Genomic DNA, 18,134 nt, shown 5'->3' on the forward strand with positions numbered 1-18,134 from the left:
CAGCAGCTGGTAGCTCACAAGAGATCTGGAAGAAAATACTACACTGTCTCCCTCCTCCAGCAAATATATTGGTTTAACAGTTTTCTGTGCTCCTACTACCTTATTTCAGTATTCACATTTGAATCCCAGCAGAGTGGATCTCTGCCTTTATACCTGCTCGAAGATCAGTAAGGATGCATTAGATCCTAGTTGCATCAGATAATTTTTTGCGATGTTATTACTGCTTAGTGGTTTGCAGTTCTGTGTGATGTTAGTATGACTTTTAGAATGCTCTTCCACTTCAAACTATGTTGTGGGCTGTGAAGATTTCCTGGATCTTTTTTTGTACACAGCATGGTTACGTCATTAAGAATCAAGTAAAATTTCACAACAATTTTGCATTTACATGGACATCACTTCTGTGTGTTTTGCTATTGATAAATCCTTATTAGAGCATTAAACGGTGTAAAAAATTACGCACATATATTATTGTCAGAAAGTGTTTACTCCTCATTTTACTCCACAGTATTGGAGTACACTGTGCCTGGGCCACTGACAAAAGTGTAATGAACTCTAAAGAGCCAGAGGGATCTTTTTAGACTAAATGTTCTCAGAATGTGTTTAACTGGTTAGCACTCAGGAAATAAAAGTGCTAAAAAATTACCAACCAAAATGTAAAAAAAAAATCAAAACCCCCAGAAATTTCTAAAATAAAAACCCTATTACATAGTCATTTTAGTTATGGCAAAAAGTAGTAAGATATCTGGAGGCTTTTCTGTATTTCCCTAGAAGAGACCTGTGAGCATATATTCTCTTCTAAAATTAGATTCTTCTAAAATTATTTTTTTTAATACTAAAAAATATACTATAGTCTCTGGAACCTTGTGCAGATTTTCAAATAGTTGTCTCTAAATATAGGTACATGTTTTCCTCTATATTTGCTGTAATACATTGTTGGATGCATGTATAGTACACCGGTTCCCTCCCTAGCTGAGACAAGGCAGACATGGAAGCTCACCTGTGCACAGTTGCAATGGATAATGCCTCCAGGGTTTATCACAAGGTTGTTTCCATGGTGTACATGATGACAGAACACCTGACAGTCAGCAGGCTGATCCTGGCCCAAAGGGTGCTTGTTTATCCAGCCATTCTTCAGGGCAGCACCACCTTCTGCAAGGAGATCACTCCAAGCAGAATGTTATGCTAGTGCCAGAGGCCAGAAGAGGGATGGGAGAGGAAGGTGGAGACTCACCTGAGCCCTTGTCACAGTGGTTTGTGAGACAGACAGCAGGTGGGAGGATGCTGGGCATTAAGCATGTGGTGGCAGAAGTGAGAGCTGCCACTACTGTGTCCCACCACAGGACCTGAAATCCAGCTCCAGCTGGTGTAGCTGTGAGGATGAAGTACACTGGAGTGTTTGTAATTTTGGTTGGTAACACTCAGTTAATTTGCTTTCACTGACCTGAGCGGATATTTGTTTCTCTCGTTAGAGATCCGAGCTCAACTCGTTGAGCAACAGAAATGCCTGGAGCAGCAGACTGAAATGAGAGTGCAGCTACTTCAAGATCTGCAGGATTTCTTCCGCAAGAAGTCAGAAATAGAGATGGAGTATTCCCGAAACCTGGAAAAACTGGCAGAGAGGTTCATGGCAAAAACAAGGAGTACAAAGGATCATCAGCAGTACAAGTAAGAGAAACATGCTTGCCCGTGGCCCCCATGTTGTTCCTGTTGCTGGTTCAAAGGCCTATCTAAAATTTCCACCCCTGCTTAGCAGCGTAGCAGTTCTCGTTGCAGTTGAAGGTAGATGTGTGCCTAAATACTAGTGTTGATGTGGCTCTATGCAGTTACTCATGTCAGCTTCTGGCAAGTAATTTCAGTTTCCTAAAATGTAAGTTGCACAAACATTATCCCTAACCTACCATATGGATTTTAAACCACCCATAATACAGACAGTATCTAGAAGAGATGCAGAGCTCCAAAAGCTTGAAAATGTGTGTGCTCATTTGTAATGAAGTTGATAGGATTTTGAGGCATCTGCATGAAGGTCAGTCAACATTACAACAACAAAATAGACAATTTTGGCCGAGAATGACGTTAGGAAATAAAACTATTTTGATTTGTTGTTGCATGTGAACTTTGCTGCATCTTCACCTCTCTGATTCATGGGAATAAAGATGATGTGAATGTTATGCATTGTTTACAATTTAACATATCCTTTTAATGGCATAGTTTCGTAACATGGACAATATGTTTTCTGAAATGCTTCGTGTACTTCACTTGCTGACATAGTCTCATGTGGTTATTTTCCCTACTTGAGCTGATTAATGAATGCATGTGTCTGGCCCTGTTATGCTTAGGGATTTAGAACAGTATTTTGGGTTTGTAAAACTAAAAAATAATTTTCCCACTGTTCACTCAGTGCTGTGCTAGAGATACACAGATAGAACTGTTGTTTCAGGACAAAAGTCTTTTCCAAATATATCTGGCAAATGAAAGGTTAATCAAATACAGCTTGAACAGTTCAAAGAGCATTAATATAAAATTCTTAAAATTCTTATTAGTGACTCAATGATTCTCTGAAATAACCAACTTGTGCATATGTCACCACTTCAGAGAGAGCCCTGGCTTTTATTCTGCTTGTGGCAAAATCTTTTTTCTTTGTGTGTACAAACATCTTCCCTTGTTTTTAAACATGTTAAATCCAGACTGGCAGCTGTGCATGGGAGTTATGACTTAAGTTCTACCTTTGGCTTTGTTCTTGTAGTTCCCTGCTTTGAGGACAGGTTACAGCAAAAGTGGCTTTAGTTGTTGGTCTCCTGAGCTCTTCCCACCACTGCTACCAGAACAATCAGGAAGGTCTGTGGACTCAGCTTTGGGACATGCAGAAGCACTGAGGAACAAGTAGTATCAGCATGGCCCTTCAGGAGTGATCATGTTGTCTGACCTGGCTGATAAAACCCCTTGCTGTGAAGTAACACTGTTAAGATGTCTATCTGAAACAAATGGAGGAAGTTTTCTTAACTCCTGATTCATAGCAAAGCAAAGCACTGATGATTAAGAAAATACGTTCGTCTGTTAATTATTCCTTGTTGCTTTGATTCTCAGGGTCAGAGCTAAAATTAGACAATTAGAAGAGAATTAAAGGCCATATTTCTAACAATGAGAATAGCTAATTATTAGAAGAGTTTGCCAAGAGTTGCAGGAGTTTCTCCCTCAATCCATCACCACTTCTGCCTGTTTTAGCCTCATGTGCTTTATCCTTTTAACCAAAGGAGAATCCCTGTAAAAGAGAAAAAAAAAAAAAAAAGAGCACCAAGTTTCTGGAGCAGTTAGTTGAAAGGCAAACTTGATACTAAAATGTCAATAAAATCATATGACAAATTTTATAAAGTTTTTCTTGTCTGTGAAATAGTTGCTGAACTACATGTATTTTTATTTTGCCTTGTGTAAAATAAATGAGAAGTCATCTTTGATTTCACTTTTTGCTACATTAAAACTGTGAGTGGGCCTACATTGCAAAAAATCTGTCAGGGGAATTCAGAATTGGATCACTGGAAAAAGTCCAGTCCTGCTCTTTGTCTTGTAATTGACACATCTAGGGCTAGCAGTTGCAGTGTATTTATGAATACTGTGAATTTATGAGCATTGCTCACAGAAAATGGATGCTTGAGACATTTTCTTCTACTTCATCAGTTATACAAATTCAATGCAGTGAAACAGCTAAACCTGCAATTTTACTCGGGAAGGAGTTGGGTTGTGCTTCCAGTGCTTGTTTATTTCTAATGTCAAAAATTAATTACTGTTACTCTTCCAGGAGTGACCTTTATTGATTTTGAACATCTACATGTACTCCATCTCTAAGCTTCGTGGCAAGATATTTTATTCTTTCAGGTGGTTTGCAGAGTATCCATGCCTCATGGGACTTGAATGTGTCTTAAAAGTCATCTGAGGCTTGCCTAACCTGAATTATCCCAAGAATGGCTAGACTGTTCAGACGTAGCTATTTTTATGTAATAAGTTATGACTGAAAACGTCAGTGAGATGTTTCAGTTAATAACATAACCTTTTCATTTCTATACATTATACATGTGTGTATTTCCTTCCTCAGGAAAGACCAGAACCTCTTGTCCCCAGTGAATTGCTGGTACTTACTCCTGAACCAAGTGAGAAGGGAAAGCAAAGACCATGCAACACTGAGTGAGATCTACCTGAACAATGTGATCATGAGATTCATGCAGATAAGTGAAGACTCCACCAGAATGTTCAAGAAGGTAATGCCTCTCCTGCAGCTCTCTGTCTGGGCTTACAAAATGCATGAGGGAAGCAAAAGTGTCCTAATAGATAGCATGTGAGGAGAAGATTCAGCACACACATCATAAAATCTGTTTTAGCATACATATAAATTCTTCATGACTGGTCTCTTGAAGCAAATACTTAGTGCTGAAATGCCTGGGATCCTGCTGTATATGCTGGTGACCTTAAGAGCTGAATCAGAAATATCCAAAAAGCAAGGGAAAAAGCCTGTCCTTCTCTAAAAAGCACACTTGTCTGCCCATGCAGAAAGGAAACAGTTTTCACTTACGACTCCCAAAATAGTAACGCTGTATTAATTAATTATTTGTGAAAAAGAATTTCATTGTGAATGAAACAGATTGAAGACAAAGCACGAGTTTGCTTTTTAGTCCCTTGACATAAAGTTGGTAGGATATGCTGGAGTTCTTCTAAAAGTGTTTCCTTTTCTTCTTATTATTAAATATGAACATACACTTCTGATAATGTAAGTATTTCTGTTAGATCCTTTAAGTATTGTATGTTTGTCCTTGTCCATGACTGTTATGTATTTTCATAATACATACATGGTGTGTAAATCCCTCATGTGCTAAGCAAGCACTCTAGACAACTTTAGCTCAAGATCTACATAATGTATTTGTAGTCACTGTTGTTAAAATGTTCCAAAAGAAAAATAGATTATAAATGCATATATATTAGTCACAGTGAGATGCTGGTAGACAATCAGCGTACAAAAGAGTTCAAGAGTAAATGTTAAAAGATGTAAACTGTGTGATGAAATGATAGCAGCAGTACCCAAGTTAATGTTTTCAAAACAGGGAGCTGGTTTCACATATACATGACCATAATTCTAGATAGCACTAGGGTGTGGAGAAGAATCATTTAGGGAGCATACAGATTGTACTTGAAGGAAATAAAAGTAAAAACTTAAATCTTAAAAACTTAAAACTTAAACATTTCCTGGTATGCATTAAAACCTGTAACATGGACAGAGTTGACGTTTATAGTTCTCAATCAGTAATGAGTTGTTCATATAATATGTCTGATATATAAAATGGTAATTTACTAACCACTCAATTTAATAAAATGGAAGATAGTTATAGAAATTGATCCAGTAATGAGAAAAGTGATTTGAATGGGCTGCAGTACTGTCTATGTGCGGATATTTCAGAGTTGCAAACCAGTAGAAATTAATTTTTTTATTGAATCTGAAATAGTTTTCCAGTCGCTTATGTCTCAGAAATATCTTCTTCAATAGGTGTGCATTATTAAACGAGCCTGGTTTTTTTCAGCATAGTTCAGTTCTTTGGCACTAGAAATTTTGCTTTTCCTTCCCTTCTGTCCAGGTGGACCGTACAATGGTATATTGTTAAAGTTTTCAGCAGGGAAGTGTGTGTCCTTTTGTATTCACTCATAATTTATTAATGGAGATTGCTGCTTCTCTGTCAAAAGGAGGAAAATATGTGGATATTTTCAGTGTGTTAACAGGAGGCATACTGTCCCATCTCCCTGATAAACTTGTCTCTGTTCTCCATGTTGTTCCATGCAGGTGCAACATTTCAAATTTTCTCTTTGTAGCTTCTTGAAGAAGAGCAAGCAGCTGCTCTTGCTTTTTTATTCCTACCTTGGATTTTCTAAAGGGGAAAGAAGAGCAGGGAAATTGAGGTAGTCCTGCCATGCATAACCTGAAGCTCACACTAGTAGAGCCCAGATCCTCAGCAGCCCTTTGCTACCTTTCATTGGGTTTGCAAGCTGACACTCAGCATGAGAGTGTCATGTCAAACAGCCAACAGCTGAGGTGAAGCGTGGGCAGAGTGAGCTAAGCAAAGGCTGTGTGCAGGGATCTGAGCCAGTCCCATAACATTAGGGGAAGGGTGGCAGGAAGACATGCAGCACCCCAGTATGGTAGTGAGCTTCGTGGGCACGTGGACTGAATGCAGCACTGCTTGTTCACCAGTATCAAGTCTGAGCACACATTTTTAAGACATTTGGTCAGGCTCAGTACTTGTTGCAGAAGGTTGGTATTTCCACTGAGCCCCAATGTGCACAGTTCTTGCTATGGTGCTTGCTGCAGAGTACTGGTGATTTATTTGCTGTTAGTTCCTAGGTGCAGAACTGATGATTAAGTTCTTCCAGCCCAAGCCTTTCCATGATCCTGTGATAATTTGTGTGAGATGTGAATGAGCAGTGTAACTTAAGGTACTCACAGAACTACATAATGGATGTTTACTGGGCAACAAAAAGATCAGATGCAAAACACATGTACTCTGCTACAGTTCTCTTTGCAGGAAAGAGGTCACAGGGGCAAAGAGAAGGTGCACTTAGAGTGAGAAAGGTGACAGCCAACAGTGTCTGTCATCCATCAAAATTGTGTTCTCCCTGAAGAAAATGGCATTGATTTTGTTGGAGATTTTTAACATCAAATAGCATATTTAAGCAATTTCTGTCAATTTCTGTGATTCTGCAGATTACTTTCCAAAAAAATGTATTTTGAATAAAATAGTGTCAGAGAAAAGTATAATCCGTCTCAATAGGTGTCATATCCCTGTGAAAGCATGTGGAATTTGTTCACTGTTCACAGATTCTGAATTAAAGTAGAGACAAACCATGTCCTGCAGATACTTCTACTCTGGAATCTGATCATACTGTTCTGTGAAATATGTATTGTCTCTCTAAGTAATAAATATAAATAACAAGAAAAACAGTAATATGAAGATTTTAAAAATAGACTAACAAGTGCGTGCTTAGTGTCTTACTGCAGTCCACGATCAAGAGCAGGAAATATCTGTACTCTGTTGGCTCTCACAGTATTGCACACAAGAGCATGTAATGTCAGCAATTCTGTGATTCTATAATTTACAAATACCAGTTAGTCAAGCTTCTCTGTATTCAATGATTAGATCTTTCTTTATATATCTTACAGTTTATTAATCTAATGGTTTGCACATCACTACTTTTACCTTGTTTTAGTTCTCCATCAGTCTTGTAGCAGCAAGATACTTCACTCCATTTCCAAATGTGGAGTGTAAGTACATACACCAAGCCCATGATCAGAACAGATCTTCATTGTGCTGCTCTGAAACCTCAGTCTTCCTGCTGCAGAAAGGGAAAGTGTCTCAGGGTGGATTGCCTCATTGCCCACATGGAAGATAAGGGGAGACAGCAGCAAAGTCATAATCACTCTGAATTTCGTGACTCTTTCTACTCCCTCTTTTTTTCTCCCCCTTTCTCCTTCCAAGAGGATAGGACTTCCCATTCTGCTTCTCAATGGTAGATGTTACTGACTTTTTCTATCTTGCCTGTGGGCATATTGGTTCTCAAGTGAAACTTTTCTATGAAGTGAGCCAACATTTTCTAGAGGAGTGTAGCTTGAATTTGTATCTTAAGATTGACTTCAGCTTGGATTGTAGTAAAGAAAAGATCCAATCATTTCCTCCTTTCCCAGCCATGCTTTCCACTGGAGTATTGTTTTGTTACCCCTCCTATGTGTGATACAGTACAAGCCATAAGTTTGTGGCAGCCCCTTTTTCTACTTGTTCTGTAAGAGGGGTGTGCAATAGTCAATGATGATCTGATAAAATCAGTAGTGGTGAGGGTGTCCTTGCTCCTTAACCTTTGTACTTTGTCCTTGTCTCAGTCTCTGTTTTTCACCATTCTGTTTTTCCTTTTGTGTGCATTTATGCATCTCTCTGGATATTTGGATTGTTTTGGGGAAATGATCCCTATTGGCTCTACCTTACATGGTCTGATGGGACTGGATGTGTTGTATTCAAGTGCCTGATTGTATATGACTTTGCTGTCTAGTCTGGCCTCCTTAACATGTTGATATTAATTAATTTTGTTCTCCCAGGAGCTATTTGTCATTCTTTTTTTCCAGGGGTCAGGAACTGGCATCTGTTTAAATGTACTAAATGCAAGACAAAGATAGGATCTAGTACATAGATTTTGTAGCATTTCTTAGAAGACATTATGTCAGGCCTCATACTTTCAGATAGACACCTAATCTCTTCTTTTTAGTTGCTGGCATATAAAAGCAGTAAGATTGCTGTTGATGCCTGGCCTTCATGCTGCACATAAAATTACAAAAATAAAGTAGTGGAGTTCAAACCTTGCATGCTTGCACGTTTCTTCAGGCAGATGGGGTATCTGGCCTCATGGGGACAATTAAAGAATAAAGTAATAAGGAGAAATGTCAAGCAGAAGGGAAAAGTATTATGCAGAATATTTCATGCAGTGAATCTGGTTACCCCAGCAGTAATAATCAACTGTATAAACACATACTCACAAAATCCTTAAGCAGATTTGTATATTTTTTAATTTATAAACATGTATTTTCCTTAGACAGAAATCTACATAAGCCAAGATGAACTTATCTTCCAATGTTTACAGTAAAAGATGTTGGAGAAACCAAGCACAATAAATATTTTAGTTCCTTAATCTGGCTATTAACAAGGAATATGACTACCTACTGAATCTGTTTGGTGTTATACAGATTGTGGCACATACATTTTTTGCATCATTTTCTCAAACATTTCAATGTTTAAAAGGATAGCAAAGCTGTTTGTTGCTATAGACTGGCAAGCCTGGGACAAAATTTTACTGAGTTGTCTATGTTAGTGTCACACAGCTCAACTGTGAACAGTTCGTGAACAGTTCATAAAACTGGAAGAGTTTTATGGAACTCTTCCATAAAAGAAGGGTTTGCACTTCACTTCCCACAGGGACCAGCAGCAGACTTATTTAAAAGCAATAGGCAGAGAATATTTTCTTTAAATGATGTTAACTTGTGTATGATAAATACAGACACTAAAGAGTTCCAGGAAGAACTGGACTGACCCTAAAATTTCAGTTACAATAAACAAGAGTAAAGCTGGAGTGCCAAATTATGCTTTAACTGAAATGTATGGAAAAAATTTTAACAGACTTCAATGAAAAGATATTATTGTGGAATAAAATTTTAAGTTTCTCAGACTTTTATCCAGAAATACAAATCTTGATAACATCAGTAGGACTACTGATGTGTTGAAAGTTGAGTGCATACTGAAAGGAGGGTTCAGGTACATTTGCTTGTCCATTGCATACATATGATCTATGCTGATATCGGGTGAAAAAAATACCCTACTGTCTCTTAATGTCTTGAACCAGATTAGTAACATATATAATATTTTTAGCAGGAATTTGCATGTGCTCTAACATTTTTATTATATTCTTCGTTCCTTTGGTTAATAAGTACTAGTGCGTGTCTCAGGGGCGCAGTGAATAAATAAGCACCTTCAGTGATTGTTTGTCAGATTTTAATAGCCTGATTAGAGCTATCAGCTCAGCTCTGGGAAAATGTGTGCTGCGTCTTACTTTCTGTTGTTTGGGTGCCCTGTGGACAGGCTCCTAGAGGAGCATACCATTCACACATGCTGAACCCTACTGCAGGGAATAGGTAGCATAAACAAGAAATAGGAAAGCAATTAACCACTGAAAATAAATTCACTTAACTGGTGCTCTAACATGCCATATATTACACACTAAAAGCCATATTGCTTGACACTCAAGTCAGTGTTTTTTGATCCTAAATGGTAAAGAAAAATGTGTTGGTTCCTGAAAAATAAATCCCTTTTATACTGTTAAGTTTAACCAAATTTCTTGATTTTTTTTGACAATTCCTACAAAATCTTTCATCAGAATTTAAATCAATTGAAATGTTATCCATCACTGCAAGCATCCTCTGCTAGTTGGTGTCCACAGATGAAGTGTTGAAGGGATGACTCCTTTGTGATTGTATGGCATTGCATTGCTTGGTTGGCACTTCCCAATTTTCACTTTTTTTGCTGATCACCTTCCTCCTTCTCTTTTTACTTTCCATTTTAAAGCTTATTGTCCTTATAGAAAAGCTTTTTTCTCTATTGTGATCTCTTCCATTCTTTTTCAAATTTACCATTGATCACTGTGCTGCCCTGGAAAAGATCATGTATGCGTGATAGCCAGTAAATCCTGAGGGCTGGACTGCTGGTATTTCAGTGCTGGACAGAGCTTGAAAGGAGCAAAGGGAAAAAATGGGTCCTAGTAAATAGTGATCATTCACCAAAACCTCAGTTCACCTGGTGTCTACTTGCATGAGGGTGGGACTGCATTAAGAGGAGAAAAGAAGGGTCCCTCCTTCAATGAACTGCATGTGCTTTGTTTACAGTGAAATCTCAAGGGGTAAAGAAAAAATTGGTTTGGAGTTTTCTGTCTCACCTTCTCAAACAAACTTTTGCAGTACCAGGTTAAGGCATCCTGCCTTAGAATTGCTGTTGCTGTATTTAGGGCTTGACTTCTCATCAGCTTCAATATGGCTGTGAGCAACAGTTGAAAGAGATAAATTGCTTGAATCTGGAGATCATCTAGAGTTTCCTCCCACATGGGGATGCTTTCATCTTAATGTCAAACATTTTATTTGTATGTTTTGCCTTTCTTTCTGCTAATTTAAAAAACTACTCATATTCAGCACTGTAGAAGCAGCTATCCAAGAATTAACAGGTGGCTTCTGCTTGGAGCTTTGAGGAGATGTGTAAGCTGTGTTAGAGCTGTGCTGCTGACTTTTAAAGGCAGGGTGCCAATGTAAAGCAATGAAAAGCAACTCAGAATTTTTGTTCAAGATTCTACAGCTGTTCCCTACAGCAGCTTGCAAATCTGCAGTCCTTTTCCAATTCTTCATAAGCACTCTGCTGTTACAAATAGGAAATTTTGTCCTTCTTATTAAAGGCAAATAATCTGACACTTGCAAAGAAATGGAAGTAATAAGCCTTGTGAAAGTTAGAAGGCTAGAAGGTACTTCGGAACTAATGCATACCTCATGAAAATACCTGTCTTTGAAAAGTATAAGCAATAAAGAAAGTTTCAAATAATTCTGTGTTATCTCAGCTTCAGAGCAGCTGTCTTACTGTGCCTTAGCTACTACAGCTAATGCCCTTGGGAATACAGGAATTTCACTGAAGTGTTTTTTAAAATTTTATTCCTAGCTTCTTGTCAGTGTAAAACCATCTTGCATATAAGGATTGGAGTGAATAGTGATAAGTGATATGACAAATGCTTTAAAATACTGCCCAGAATTAAAGTAAGATAGTAGGAGCAGTAGAAAAAAACACCCAAAATTTTCTGTTTGAGCTACTGTATGTATCTCATCCTCCTGGAAGACACAGTGGGTGGGATGTGTGATGTAGTTTCTCCTCATATGTGGATGTTGTGCTGCACATTCTCATTCAGAAACCATTATTCCTTCAGGTGTTTTAGTGATGGCCAAGTATGTGTTAGCAGCTTTGGAGATGAGTTGTCCGTGAGGATTTTCCTCTGGCTTCCATACAAATACGAAGTACTTCTCACAGCTAAGGCCATTATCTATCATACTGTTGAAGTTTTTAGAAGCCAGACTAATTATCAATTTATTCACAGGAAAAAAAAAAATCTCACGTTTCCAGCATGGATGTTAGAATGCTGAGCATCGCAGAAGAAGTGTAGCCAGGCGGTTTGCCAAGTCCCGTAGCTCTATTCTGTAGCTGTTTTCCAAAGGCTGTGATACAAATGCCTTCAACTCTTGCACAGTTGCCACCATTTTCATTAGATTGAACTGCTGTGGAAAACTAACAAAGGAATATATTTCAATGAGACTCCAATTAAATACTCTTGTTTTGACATATTTGCTTTGATAATAACTGCTGCTAAGCATTTCTCTTTTTTTCTGGATCAGAATGAAAGTAAAGTCACAGTCCAGAAAAGCTAAACAAAGCTGGTTCAGCAGCCCACTCTGTGGAATATTATGCAGTTGGGTATCTTTTTCAGAGAGGAGCCACAATTATTTCTTGCATAAATATTTAGATAGTTGTATGTGCTGAGAAACAAAGACTATCCTAGATATAAAATTGGGCAGGATGTCCCTCTAGAATATCACATTCTGCATGGTTTAGTTTTTGTATATATCATAGCAATTATAAAACAGTACACAGTTTGTTCTATTAAAAATATTAATCTTGAACTTTCCCCTTTCTGTTGGCACCTAATTTCCTGATGCTTTATGAGAAAAATACCTTAAAATTACTTCTGGGTTTCTTTTTAGGAGTCTTATGTCCAGATATTATCTGTCTGCCCCTGCATCCCTGAATCACTCTTTTTAGTGTACTGTAATTCAGAATGGTTTTTGTAAGCAATATTGCATTCACTGTCTAGGATGAGCAATGAGTATAAATATCAAGAAACAAATGTATGATGCAGTGTTTACATGCCCTTTTCTAATGATTTTTTTTAATTACAGAGTAAAGAGATTTCATTTCAGCTTCATGAAGACTTAATGAAAGTACTTAACGAGCTTTACACAGTAAGTACAGTTACTTACTTAGCTTATTTTATACAAATTCCATATCAGATGACTTCTGTAAGCTTTAAGTGAACTTTCATTGACTAAGTTACCCCCAGTGGAGTTACTTATTTTTATCTTTTACACAAGCCTAAACTATACTTTTGAAAAGACTACACACTTGTTTAAAATACTTATGCTAATGGTTTCAGGATTACTCTTTACTTTCAACCCTTTTTTTCCCCCAGAGTCTGGTAAGCCAGTTTATTAGAAGCTTTGTTGTTTATTAATGAGACATTTCTAGTCAGAGCTTACCAGAGCAAACTTCTTTCTTTTCTGCTTTGTTTTTGTCCATGCTGCCATCTGCTTATTTTGACTTGTGGACTACACTCAGTAAAAGACATAGGTGTTTGCAGATCCAGTGCTGTGCTGTCTAAATGTTACTTATGTGCCCTTCCCCATCCCTGGCTGGGATAAGTAAATAATGAAAAGAAAAACAGAGGGTTTTGTAGACTTCCCATACCATTTAGAGAGATCAAGAAAAAAAAAAACCACTGTGAACATTCTAGCAAGCACCTGCTAATCTGTAGAAAAATCTGAGAGAACTTAGGTCTGAACATATTTTCTTGTTTGAAACCCATTTACACAACTTGGTACTACAAAACAATGTCTCATCTACCTGATAACTATTTCCCCAACTATTTTCTGAGGGGGTATGTTGTGAAGAAGAAAAGAAGCAATAATTACCCTTTCTTTGAAACACAGCTGTAGAATTAAGATGAATGAATTGGTGATATGCATCTCTTATAAAAGCCTGTTATTTCTGCTCATTCAGGAAGTTGTACATTTAATTTTTTTTCTTTTTGTTGGGAAGAACTGAAACATAAATGCTCCAGTACCCTGTATAACAATCTCTAGACAGCTCTGTTCCCCATCCTCAAGATTTGGAGGACCATAAAAAAACCTACAAATATTAATATCAAGAAACATTTGTGAAGTTTAGGAAGTTTAGGAAGCTATCAGTGATCACTTCTCCACAGGCAGAGCCCAAACATTACTTTTGTGCATTTTGGTGATTTTTCTTTTGACCTAGGGAAAATTGTGCAGCCATCAGTGGATGGATTGAAGAACATTTGAAATCCAGAACAACTTAGATGGCAAAAAGGAGATCCAAAAAAATTTGTCTTTTCTTTCTGCCCTGAGTTCTTTTTAATTGTTACAGATACAGATTCCCAAAGCCTTCCTAAACCACCATTTTTGTTTGGGATTTTCTTGGGGTTTTTTTTCATCTGAAACCACCACAGTTTTGGTAGGGTGCGATACTGCAAAGCCTTCTTGGCTGAGGCCTGTAGTCAGTGAAGTGTTCTGGGATCAGCTTCTGCAAAGTAGCGATAGCTGCAGACAATTCACACAGCTGCAGGGGATCAGAGGCTGCAGGAGCCATGGCACAAGTGGGACTTCAGTGCTGAATAAGCCCTGAAGATACAGCCTTGTTTCAATTAAACAGTTGCATAACTCCAGTGTCTGGTGAGGCTTGGGATTAGTGCCTCTGCTCCCAGGGTAGGGAAACAGTGAAGCATGTGCTGAAATACTTTTCTGAAGTACCACTGAAAATCTCAGGACTGGACTTTGGTATTTTCATTCTTTTTCTTCACGCTAGTGCTGTGTCTGCACACTGATAACCATCAGATTTAATCAGGTATTAACTTCCGTGTTAGGTATTGACTTCCGTATTATGGCTTCCAGTGCATGCTAATTCCTTTCTCAGAATTTAAGATTTATTTTTGAAATGGGAATATTTTTTATGTTATAAAGATTCTGAATTTGTCTACATTTGAGTCAGAATACTGCTGCAAGATGGTTTCTTGGGATGGAATTTACTTTACCTGATTTTCAGACATCTGCAGTCTTAGCATACTATCTTAGCATGCTATCTGTGTTCCAGCTGAAGTCCCTGGAAATCTAATATGGGCAGATGAGAGCCCTTTAATCAGATGCAAGAATCTGTTTCAGATTAAGTGATCTGTACTGTTAACTTCATTGTCCAGCTTTTCATTGATTGCAAAGGGCTTGGTCAGCTGTACATGTCCACATTTAGCTAAATAAAGCCCACACATAATAAAGTGACAATTTGGTGCAGAGTAACATCTGTTTCACTGCTTGAATGTTTAGAATGGTCATCTTCATATCTGTGTATCATATCTGCTCATGTACATAAAGATAGAATGGTATCTAGACAGATGGGGACTTCATACACAGGTTTTTAATTCTTTATGACATTTACTGTGTACAGAATAAGATCATAGTGGCCTTATCGGAACAAGTGTCAACAATTTTAATCTCCAGCAATGACATTTCTCAGTCACAAAAAAGAGATGTCATCTACTTGTTTGCCCCATGATTTGTAAAGGGGGGGGAAGTTAAAAAAAAAAAATCAGTCTTTTTCTTGTGAGATAAATCATTGTGTCCAAAAAAAAAAAAAAAAAGCAAATTAATATGAAATCTGTGAGTAATATACTAATACTGACATCTCTCCCTACTACTTAGTTCTGTTTGTTTGAAAAGAAAGGTGCCTTCATGAAGTGTAACTTAGAATGTGATGTCGATTGGAACTTAAATACCTCTAAAGCCTTTGAGTAAGGAGTGAGTATTGGAGCTTTTAGTATGTATGAAGAAGGTTTAATAATCTGGTTATTTCTTATCATCATGCCTTATCTTACAGTAAAAGTCTGTAAATTAAGGCCTTTAGCTTGTGCTGTCCTCATTAAAACTACACATCATATACAGGATTGTTGAAAAAATAAGAACAGAAGTGGGTGAACCACAACTTCACATGTCCTCAGAACAAAGCAGGCTTATTTTGCTGGAATAATCAGAATTTTGTAAGGGAAACCTTTGTTTCTAATTTTCCATCTCTTCTATGTAAAGTTTTTTTTTAAATGTTACGTTACATAGGTTTTTGACATGTTTTATCACTATAAAAATGCATTTTAAAACTCTGTTTTCAATTTTCAGGATTTTATGCATGGATTTTAAAATTAGGGCTGAAAACTTCATTCTAAAATCAATTTAATAGCTAAGCTTCATTTTGTGGCTTTCTGAGTTTAGTAAATTATGACTGGCAAGTACTTAAAACTATGCCTGGTTTCTCCATGGCTGTGCCAGACAGTCAATATTTACAGGTCTGCAGCATCCCAGCAGCTGCTCTCCTCCCTTACTCCTCTCCGTTACCACACTTTCAGCCAGTGCAGGCCAGGAATTAGCCCCTTGTTTCAGATAAGAATATAAGCTATAGAAACTACAATGAGGTATACCTCTTGAGTGATGGGGGATGGGGAAAGGGGAGCTCAGTTAGTTGTGTGGGGTCACAGATAGGAGTTTTTCCTGGCATTTACAGAAAGAAAAGTTGGTCAAACTGAAAGCTGCAGGTGTTTGGTTTATTCTTTTGTGAACTGATTGATTTAGAAATCTTCTTACACATTGACTTGAAGAGGCAACAGATTATTGACTTTGCAGTAAATCATCTCTGCAACAGAAAATTCCCCAGTCAAACTCTTCTTCTGTTTCTCTGGGAAGCTAAAATACCTTGCCATGTCAGATCAAGTACTGGTATATAGCAGTAGTATCTGAATGATGGAGATTGACAGGGAACAGAAGGTAGGCAGATACTTTTTTTGTGTTGGAGAGTGGTCTTCACTGGACTTATTTAGGGGTCAGGACATATTCATAAATGTCCTCTAAAGATGTCAGGAAGGTCACAGGTTTGCTAAAAATACTAAGCTGTTCCTGTAATAAGGCTGAGGGCAAATGGTGTAGAAAAGTGATGCACATCATAAAAGTATATCTTCATGTGTCCCACGTGGCCTTCCAAATTAATCCTACTGGCATCACACATTTAACAAGCAATGCAAATGTAAAGTGCTCAGGAAAAGGAAAAAGTGGGGAGAGCCCAAAGCAACTTGGATGTTAAAAAAAGATAGGGCTGCTGTGCCACTTGCATTTTCCATTGATTTATCTTACTCTTGAAAAATCCTGGCTGTTTAATTTTTCAAGGTAGTTGCTGCCAGAGTTTCTTTTTTTCTTCTCTGAAATAACACAGAATCTGATTTCTCTTCAAAAAGTTAAGTTCCATTTACTGTGGCACATCAGAGATTTGAGAAGGTGAAATCAGTAATCCTGTGGTGATAGTAATATATAAGTGACAATTCCTAAAACCACAGCAGAGTTTGGCTTGGAAGTGAGTGAACAGGATGCTGACAACAGCTCATACTTAGCCTGCTTAACTGGTAGAGGCCACTGGTGTGGTAAAATTGGCATAAGATTTTGCTTATTTCTTGTGCAGAGCACTAACTAACCCAATTTAATGAAACCCTTGTGACTCCACCTTCTGAGAAGAACTCACAGCTTAGCAGAGGCAATTCTAAAACAATTCAGACATGATAAATACACCAGGGATGAGCTAGGAAATTACTATTTCCCAAGAAACGCTGTGAAAAAGCTCTTAATTATGCAGTTTTATTATAAAAATAAAGTACATGTTAACACAGTAATTTCAATATATTTTAACTCTGTAGCTTTCAGTTTTGCCTTGGTTTGAGTTTTCTAGAAAAGAAGTATGTGTGTAGAGAAGGAAAGCTAGTCCCTTCCTATTGGGAACATTCTTCACTTATGGCCCATAGAAGTATAGCACTCATTACTATCTTGTTGATGGATTTGCCTAGATAACAGCTGTGGGGTAAAATAAAATACTTATCTAAGGATGTACTCTAGTGTGCCCTTCCATGTGATAAATACTATCTTCTGTCTTAAACCTATTTGCTGAGCTCTTACAAATGATGCTGAAACTGTGGCACACAAATTGAGATGTTTATGCTACCAAGAGAACAGTCTGTCACCTACAAATGTGAGAGTACACAGTTAGGGTAGCATAATCTTTTTCATCTGATCTTTTTCATCTGCTTGTAGTCTGACACAGTCATCTGACAAATATATATTTTACATCACTGGATCAGCAGAATAAACCTGCTAAATTAATAGGAGATAAACTCAGTATTTAATTTTAGAAAGGTACTAGTATGCATTTAACAATGCTGGTTCACTACAGTGGAGAAATGCAGCAAATATCATGACAGTTCAGCATCTGCAAAATTTCAACCTTGCTCTCTTTTTTCAGTGCATACTTGATGGCTCATCAGTAAGCACTTTAGAGACTAACTAAAGTCAGTTCAGTGATGGATATTCTCACAGGATGGTCTGTTGGTTCAACAGTTTGGTGGACATTTGAGAAGCATTATTACTTGTTTCATAGTTTGAGTAACAGATCTGTGAATCTGTTGCACGTTCACAGATCAGAGGCCTACAAATCTCAGAATTTTTCATACAATAAGTCTATTTAGAAAAGCCTGTTACTGTGTTTAACAACATCTAACAGTCTTAAAAACTCCAAGACAAAAAGATTACATAGTGTTAAGGGAAAGAATCATATATGCAACTTAGCCAGCAAATTCTAAGCCAATTTGTTGAGGAAGTATGCACTGAAATA

General features: G+C 37.6%; 1 protein-coding gene across 3 annotated transcripts in view; it reads left to right on the forward strand.

Annotated features, from left to right (window-relative positions):
* Window positions 1-18,134, forward strand: part of SRGAP1 (SLIT-ROBO Rho GTPase activating protein 1) — a 139,667-nt gene that overhangs the window by 65,367 nt on the left and 56,166 nt on the right. For all 3 annotated transcript variants that reach the window (XR_010999082.1, XM_068190102.1, XM_068190103.1), the window contains exons 2-4: window positions 1,470-1,665; window positions 4,088-4,250; window positions 12,551-12,613. Coding sequence is in view for 2 of the 3 variants with exons in the window: in XM_068190102.1 (XP_068046203.1) it covers window positions 1,470-1,665; window positions 4,088-4,250; window positions 12,551-12,613 (422 nt within the window). In the remaining variant the exon portion in view is untranslated. The remainder of the gene's footprint in view (window positions 1-1,469; window positions 1,666-4,087; window positions 4,251-12,550; window positions 12,614-18,134) is intronic.

The sequence above is a fragment of the Anomalospiza imberbis genome, chromosome 5 (assembly GCF_031753505.1).
Source record: "Anomalospiza imberbis isolate Cuckoo-Finch-1a 21T00152 chromosome 5, ASM3175350v1, whole genome shotgun sequence".
NCBI classification, from domain to species: Eukaryota; Metazoa; Chordata; class Aves; order Passeriformes; family Viduidae; genus Anomalospiza; species Anomalospiza imberbis.